Source organism: Chelonoidis abingdonii, chromosome 17 (assembly GCF_003597395.2).
Source record: "Chelonoidis abingdonii isolate Lonesome George chromosome 17, CheloAbing_2.0, whole genome shotgun sequence".
Lineage (NCBI taxonomy): Eukaryota > Metazoa > Chordata > Testudines > Testudinidae > Chelonoidis > Chelonoidis abingdonii.
Genome location: NC_133785.1, coordinates 12572678 through 12581558, shown reverse-complemented (window position 1 = coordinate 12581558; position 8881 = coordinate 12572678). Strand labels below are relative to the sequence as shown.

Below are 8881 nucleotides of genomic sequence, written 5' to 3'. Positions count from 1 at the left end.
CGAATGGAAGAGACATAAGTCTGGTTAGACCCAGGTTGAGGTCCCAGGTTGGGGCTTGGGCGGCGAACACTAAGGGTGTTGCGCTGCAAGCCCTGGAGGAACCATCGAAACCAATTTAGAGTATGAGAACACAGAACGACCACCTTAGCCTGGAAGGAAGGAAGAGAATGGCTCAAGTGTACCCCTTGGCATGACACACTTGCTAGGCCCTAGCTGTTTGCAGTGCAGAGGTGTAGTCCAAACAGAGGGGATCGAGAACCCCGCAGGAGAAGATTGGCGTGTACGCACCTGTAGGAAACGCTACACCTGGCCAGGTTACGCTTGACCAGGTGGAAGCTTCCTGCTATCGTTGATAGTCACGTAGCGGTCACCAATGAGTGAAGAGACTGCTATCCGGGCGGCGTAAGTATGCGCAGTCCTGAGGTATGAGGTCTGGGTGGAGTGGCAGGGTATGTAGGTAGCTATTGATCAGCGCCGAGCAACTGTCATTCAGCGCTGCCTCAACGACGCTGGATTGTGAACATGATGAGCACCCTGCCCTCGAAGTCTGAGCAGGACCCAATGACGGGGACGGTGGGAGGCATAGAGGCGTTGGCCCTTCCATGGCAGTGAGGAACAGCATCAGAGATCGGTCCCGGGAGAGACCTAGCGAGGAGCGAGGAACCTCGGTCATTCCGTGTTCTCGTGGAGATTGTAAGCATGCGAAACAGTTGACCCGCCAATATTGTGGGAAAAATCTCCACTGGCTCCGGACAACAGAATGCATGAAATCAGGCCGGGCGAGCACTCATGAGACAGGAGACCTGCTGAGTCAAGCACAGGGAGAAAGAATGATGCTACCAGATTTTTTAACTAGATGAGGCTATGCAAGTTCCAAGACGGATGGCCTCCTGACAATAGAGGTAGGGACATGTCCCTCCCAGAGTTGTTTATGTAGGACATGGCGTTTGTGCTGGCATGTAACACTAGACGCCATCTGCCTCGCAAGGTGCTGCTGGAACCCCTATGGGGTCGAACTGAGCTTGGCTTAGAGTGCCTGTTAGGTCTCTCGTGAGGTGCAGTGAGCGTTCGTTGTCGTCGTTGGTCGATATGACAGTGTGAGCGAAGGCCGGCATTCCCTACCCCACACCAGCGGAGGGGAGTTGCCACAGTTAGGAGCCTAGCGGTGTCTCGAGGGATGTGGACTATGCGTCGCCTTGGGCCCCTGTACCCCGCTGGTACGCCGATGGAGCCAAACTTGGAGAAACAGACAGAGGTAGGCGTAACGTGTTTGGTTACAAGACTAGCAGACATTCCATGAACCTGGGAGCCCACACAAGGGCAAGTCAAGGTCGTCGGGAAAGTTTGCAGACCTCAGAGATCGGTGCCATCGCCATGAAACCGTGGCTGTGGTAAGCATCCGGCTAGCTGGAGTTCGCAGGATAGCCCTAGGAAGTCTACCTCTGCGTGGGAACCAGAGTGGATAGTTTCCATAGTGATCTCAGGCCATAACATGTGAATAGGTCCGCACGATGCCCAACGCCGAAGTGACTTGCATTCGGTGGAGTATCCTTCAGATAGGCCAATTGTCCAATGCAGAAATGCAATGGCAAGGTCGGCGGAGTGTGGCGGGACTACGGGTCACACACTAGGTAATGCCTGCGGGGCGAGAGAAGGCCAAACAGCAGACCGTCAAATGGATCGAGTTACGATGGTTGGCTAGAAAGTGAGGTATCTCCTGTGCGGATCGAGGAATTAGAGATAGGCAATTGGTGAACAGTACGCGTCTTTTTGCAATGATCGGACTATGGCAGACGGTCATCCAGGATCTAAACAGGGATAATGGTTCCCAGGGATACATGCTAGGAACTTGTCAACCTTATCACATAAACTGTTGAAGTCCTCGTAGGTCTGGATAGGTCTGGAGACCTCCATAGCAAGATGCTGGGGATTACGAATAAGGGAAGTAAGTGCCCATTCGTTCCATTCAGTTGTTGCACACTCGTGTAAGAAGGAATTGCGCCCGAGAGAGTCCCTGAAGAGGGGACAGGGCTGAACAAAGTGGAGGTGGTACTCACACGTCCACCATATGATAGGGAAACAGCGAACTGAAGTTAACTGGCACCATGCCAGATGGCAGTAGGAGTGAGCGATTCCGTTGTAACCAGTACGCAGCCCTCGGACGCACCTTTGAAGTTCTATCTGTGGCTAGGCACAGAGTGCGGCCCATGTGTGGCTGGGGACGGAAAGGCCTGCAGTGGGTCGTCGGCGTACGCACGCCCAGAGAGAGCGCGATTAGGACCCTGTTGCCCTTCAGGCTTTACAGCCTGGGGGTTTGAGTTCCCTGCAAAGAGGCCTTTACCAACAAATGGTAAGTCGTGACAGGCCGGAAGTTTGAAAACCTGAAGCCAGGAGATGCTCCTCATGGTAACGAGGCCTGGAGAGAAGCTCTGGCCGCCTTTCTCTTCCTCCAAGAGGGCAGTGAACTCTTGGTGGGAACTTGATGGAGAAGCTCCCATAACTTATCCACCATAATTCAGGTGTTATGATTACAGGGGCTAAGCAGGGCTTATTGATTTGCCACGCAGGGCTATAAGCCCTTGCAGAATGCACCTTTGCGGCCGACTAGGGTCATTCGCCTAGCCCCTTCGATTTCGGGGCTGGCGCCTGTTGGCCATGCCGTTCCCTTTCTCTCAACCAACTGAATGACTAGGAGCAGGGAGGAGGATGACAGACAAGTAGTTGTACCCTCCTAGAGCATCGGCATTCGCCTGGATGATCCGAAGAAACAGGTCGGGCCCTCATGGGGGCAACCCGATAGAATGTGCACTACCGGGTCCCCTACCTCCGGGACCTCCTGCCCTGGAGGTCCACATTGAGTGCTACCTTCCATAGGAGGTCCTGATGGGCGTCTCAAGTTGTTGGTAGGCACAACTGAATCGCGGTCCTGAGCATAAGAGCTGTGTCGTGGGAAGACACTGATGCGCGCCCGGATGGCCATGGAGGTGCTGAAACCATGGGCAGAGTCTGACTCTACCAGACCTTGCCCAACTCGGCACCTGGGACCTGGGACCGGAAGGCGCAGTGGTACTGGAACGAGATCCGGACCTGAGACCAGAGCGGTGCCGGGGAGGTTGAATGAGATCTCGAGGTTAGGGACGGCTGCGGGAGCCACAGTGCCCATAGCGGTGCTGGGAGCCAGAACGGTGCCGAGATTATCGGGTCGCGTGAACGGACACACCGACCTGTGCGGCGAGTGAGACTGGTGCCGAGGAGAACGCATCGGATTGTAAGAGGCGTCGGGAGTGGGAGCGCCGACAGGACGTGGAGCGTCTGCGGGACCGTGATCATGAAATGGTGCCACTCTGCTGCGCCTACAGAGGATGGTCGTATCAAGGTGGCTTGCCAAGAGACTATATTACCCACCACGACGGTGCCGGGGGGTTCAGGCAGAAAAAACTCTGTCAGGGCAATGAGATCCCTCGCCGTTGGAAATGTCTCCGGCGTGGGGAGGAACAGTAAGCTCGATCACAGTGCGTACCGGGGAGCTGTCAGGCACCGGATTCGACGGCCCTCGTGGGACCGGGATCGATGGTCTGACGTCGCCAGTGCCTCAGCAGGTGTCCGGTGCCGGGCGATCCGGCTTAGACAGGCTGTCTGTCTGCGGTGCTGTTTCGCACGGGAAGAAGAGGCAGGGAGCTCGACCACGGTGTGCGCCAGGGAGCAGGCAGGCACTGCATTCGACGCTCCTTATGGGACCGGGATCGATTGGTGCCGACGTGGTGTGCCGCGCAGTGTCTTAGATGAACTCCCTGCTGCGGTGCCGTTGGCACGGAAGCAGCAGGAGCAGGAGGCTCAACCACGGCGCTGCCGGGAGCGGCCAGGCACTGGATTCGACGGCCCTTGCGGGACCGGATCGACGGTGCCGGCGTTGTCGGTGCCGCGGCAGGTGGGTCGGTGCCGGGTAGTCCAATTTAGATGAGCTCTCTGGCTGCGGTGCCGTTGGCACGGAAGCAGCAGAGCAGGAGGCTCAACCACGGCGCGTGCTGGGGAGTGGCCAGGCACTGGATTCGATGGCCCTTGCGGACCGGGATTGACGGTGCCGGCGTTGTCAGTTCTGCGGCAGGTGTTGGTGCCGGGTTGATCCGAATTAGACGAGCTCACTGGCTGCGGTGCAGTTGGCACGGAAGCAGCAGGAGCAGAGGCTCAACCACGCGGCGAATGCCGGGGAGCAGGCAGCACTGGAATCAACGGCCCGGCGGACCGGATCATCAACAGTGCCGGTGTCCTCAGTGTCTCTGCAGGTGTTGGTGCCAGGCAATACTGACTGAAATGAGCTCTCTGGCTGCGGTGCAGTTGGCACAGAAGCAGCAGGAGCCGGGAGCTCAACCACGGCACGTGCCGGGGAGCTGTCAGGCACTGACAAGAGTCATGGCTTCCGCAACCTCAAGAGAGGGGAGCGGTGCCGAGTCGACTCTGGTGCAGTAATGGCGATGCCGGAGGGGTCCGGTGCCGAGGAGGCACTCTGTCCGCCGAGTAGCAGCGCTTGTGCAGAGGTGGGTGGAAATGAAAGTGCCGCTCCGTTTTGTTCTTGGCTTAAAACGCCTGCAATTGGCACTTAGCTGTTGAAATGCAGTCCTCCGAGGCACCGTAAACAGGAGGCGTGTGGATCTCCTGTCAGCAACGGTCTGAGGTGTCCAAGCACAGGCTAAGAACCGGTGAGCCGGGCATGGGCTCCGGCACTGGTTGCGGGAAGGGCTACTCCCCGAACCCCGCTAACTATTATAAACTAACTATGCTAGTAAAGAAAAACGCACAAGTATATACAAATAAAGGATTATAACTAATATACACAAGAACTACGAGTAGCTAGGGAAGCGGGAGGTCAGCTAAGCTGCGCTCCACTGTTCCAACGACCGACACGGGACGGAAGCCCTCCTTCCCCACTGTCGGAGTAGCCGGCAAGAAGGAACTGAAGGGCGGCTGGGTCGGCAGGGGTATATATCCGGCACCATAGCGGCGCCACTCCAGGGGGCGCCCTGTCGACCCACCGAGTGTTGCTAGGGTAAAAATCTTCTGATGAACGTGCACGCGGCGCGCGCACACACCTAACTGGAATGGATATGAGCAACACATCTCGAAGAACAACAGTTACAAAGGTGAGTAACCGTCTTTTTTGCCTAAGAATGAGTTCAGTATTTGCGGAAATAGTCTTCAAAACTATATAATGCTTTTATATTTGCTATGGATGATCATGCATATTCTTACTACATAGTTTAGCCCAGTCTGACTTATGGTTTCAAAAATATAGGTGTTTTTTCTAAGGAGTATACTAAATGGAACAGCTGAAATGAGGAAATAAAATGAGGAAGTAAAAAGCAATCCTCAAATAGTTTCTGCATTGTCAGTGGTCTTGCTGAGTCACAGTGACTGTGTTTAACAGGCATGTTCAGGCCAGCTTTATTTATAAAAGGATTCATTGTTAAAACTCCATTCCCAAGGTTACCTGTATCTTAGCTTGCAGCTGCATTCTATCACCATTATAATTGCCATTAATAGAGCATTTCCTGCCTATTGATATGTCACACAATAGGCTTGAGTCTGGAGGTAAGAAGAATACAATATATTTCACATCATATTTATCACTTGTAACAGTTATGGTTTTTTTTTAAAATTATTTGTGCCCAATACCATTCTTATACTGGGACACACATTGCCGAGTATTGTGCAAACCTCTCAGGTAAGTTTACACATTTAGAACTGGAGTGGTATTTGGACTAGAATAGTGGAAGATCTTGTGAACTATTAAAGAGATTTTGAATTTGATTTTAAATAACTAGTGGCATAATACAAAATAGTATTTTGGCGCAGTCTTAACTCCCGTTGAAAACTATGTAAAATTTCACGAAGACCTATGCTGAGAATAAACTTTTTTCATGTAAACCAGAAGATTCAAAAAATCAGAATGTTGAAATAGGATAAATGGTATTCTGGAAAAAATATTAATTTACTATACATGGTTTTCTAAACATATGAGAGAAACCCGACTTTAAAGATATTTAAACATTTTTTTCTCTGGAGTGTCCTGTCCCCCCTCCCCCCAGCCCAGCCAGGGAGCCAGACACTCACACCCCTCCACCCCAGAACCCAGCTGCAGGGCCCCCCCGACTCAGACACTTACATCCCCTACCCTCCTAGAGCCCAGGAACCCAGAGGGAGAAACAACCTGAGGCTGGATCCCAGGCTTGCATGGAGTTTCCTGCATGCCACCTTCTTCCTTCAGGGGGTGCTGGGAACTGCAACAGCTGGGAACCCCCCAGTTCCCTCCCTCTCCCCTTTTCCACAGCCTTGTCTGCTATTTGTGAGCTGGGCTCTGCCAGGTCCAGTGGCTCCTAGTGGTGTCCAACAGCACTGCAGTCCATTTCTGGGTGGGGAAAGAAATTCTGCGCACACATCGTTAATTTCTGCATTGCACAGTGGCACAGAATTCCCCCAGGAGTATTTAACAGACCCAATGGTCCATATTTTCCAATATTCTCACTCCAACAGTTTCAGTACCAGGTACGACAAACCTCAATCATTTATGCAAGTGTACAACACCGTACCAATGGGGGAGGTTAAATCAGACACAGATTATGTTGGCCAGTGTGAAAAAAAAATCTAAGGAAAAAGACCATACACTTATAACGGAGAGAGCCTATAATATATTTAGTCAGTTCTGTTCAATGAGATTTGTACTTGTTTTGTATAATCCTAAATGAATATTTGTGTCTTATTTTTATGTAGCTTGACATACTAACTAATTTAAAAAACAAACAAACCTTTTTCTAGCTATCGGGTCTATTGTCTGCTTGGGGATGGGGAACTATCAGAAGGCTCCGTCTGGGAGGCAATGGCCTTTGCTGGGTTCTACAAGCTGGACAATCTGGTTGCTATACTTGACATTAACCGTCTTGGACAAAGTGACCCTACGCCTCTGCAGCATCGTGTTGAGATCTACCAGAAACGCTGTGAAGCCTTTGGGTACGTAGCTGAAAGAAGTTCAATTTCCTGTCTTCTCAAAACCATGTGTTGTGTCTGTTATTTCGACGTATTTTCAAATATGCATATCAAAGCGATTTGAATTCAGATAACATCTCACAGCGCCATGCAGGATATTCTCCCCACTTGTCAGGATCAGATCCTTGTTTTTGTATTGTAAGAACAATACAAAACTGCAACTTTTTTTATCTTTGTTTTTTTTTAATAAAGCTCTTTATTCGTGTAGATTTATTAGAGGAGCTTATCTAGTACTTTAGGGACCTTACATTGTTTTTTAAAAAAATATGCAATAATTATGCATCTGGCTATGTGTACTATATCTCTTGAGAAACTGGGTGCCTCAGGTGTACAGGGGGCAGGAATAAGGGATAAAATGTCCTTTTTCTCTTATAGGCATGAAAAACATTGTTCAAATAAATATGTTTTAATATTTGTACTGCTTCCTGGAAGGTCATCAGCTAGCTTAAAGATTTATAATAATTTTTACGTGTGTGCACAAAAGTATTTACAGGACCTTATAGAAGCTACACAGGCAAATTATAGTTTCGTCCATATTATGCTATTTTACAATTTTGTCAGTCTTCAATGTCAGTTCTTATTCATTTTTTAAAAATGTGAATCACTTGCTCTTGTAATGAAAGGTAGCTGTTATATGGCAAGGAGTGTTGTACAGTGGGTTAGAACAGTGGCCTAAGAGATTAAAGTTCTAGATTCTGTTGTCTACTCTGCCACTGTTACACTGTATGGCCATGGACAATTACCTAATCTCTCTGCTTTATTTTACTCATCTGAAAAAATATATGATTATATTGCTGGTTTAATGAGTGTTAATTAATATTTTTAAAGTGCTTTGAGAGCCTCTTGTATCAGAATGAAGTAGTATTAATTATTACTAACTCTTTCAGAGATTTGTTTCTATAAACCCTTTAGAAACAATCTGTCTGTTTGCATTCCTAGCTGGCATGCTCTCATAGTGGATGGGCACAGCGTGGAGGAGCTTTGCAAAGCCTTTGGCCAGACCAAAAATCAACCAACTGCTATTATCGCAAAAACTTTTAAAGGCAAAGGAATATCAGGTAATAACATGGGAATTTAATGTTACATGTCTGTATGATTTACATATGAGGAATGTTTCAAACAGCATTCATAAAGGTATAGTCATTTAAAAGCACATAACATAAGTAAAGTTTAACATATGAGTGGTTAGAAACAAGCCAAAATCAGACCCTCAGATCTGCAACCTTTTGAATTTGAGAGGTTTTCTTGAATCTGAAACCATCTCTAAACTTTTTTCTCCAGTTCTGTGTTGTATGAGACCAGAATTGCAAGATGGCTGAAATCTGCCCAGACCTCTTGAGGGTCTTTATCACTTGGGACTGAAATTTCATGAGAAGAGCTGGTGAGATTTCAGTGCTGTTGAATATGAACCTGAATTCTAGACACAGTTTGGTCTTTCACTGAACCCTGACCTTAGCCTAATCTAGATAATGAAACCTCTCTTTATTCCATCTCTACATTTGGTGTATGAAACCCAATTCCTAGATAACAATGTATTTAAAACAGAAGATGCTGTCCCAGGCCGATCAGGTCTTTGCTTGGTGGACTAGCTGGGAATTTGATATGAACTGTGGATCTGATCATTCTCCTATATGGTGAAACCTGGTGGGGAGGAGACTCCATGATGATTTTCTGCCATTGAATTCCTCCTGCATTCTTCCCTTTGGGAAGACATCAGTGTTTGCCATCCTGCAGGAAGGAGAGGGTCTGCCCTACTCACCCGATGGTTGTTTGAGATGTATACATAACACCAAAACATCTGTGCGGAAGCCTCATGCCTCTGTGGGAACTCTAGGTGCTTAAA

At 49.2% G+C, this 8881-nt stretch overlaps 1 protein-coding gene across 4 annotated transcripts in view; it reads left to right on the top strand.

Annotated features, from left to right (window-relative positions):
• TKT (transketolase) overlaps window positions 1-8881 on the top strand; it is a 45835-nt gene that overhangs the window by 17300 nt on the left and 19654 nt on the right. For all 4 annotated transcript variants that reach the window (XM_032804159.2, XM_032804161.1, XM_032804160.1 and 1 more), the window contains 2 exons: window positions 6811-7002; window positions 7978-8096. In XM_032804159.2, coding sequence (XP_032660050.1) covers window positions 6811-7002; window positions 7978-8096 — 311 coding nt within the window. The remainder of the gene's footprint in view (window positions 1-6810; window positions 7003-7977; window positions 8097-8881) is intronic.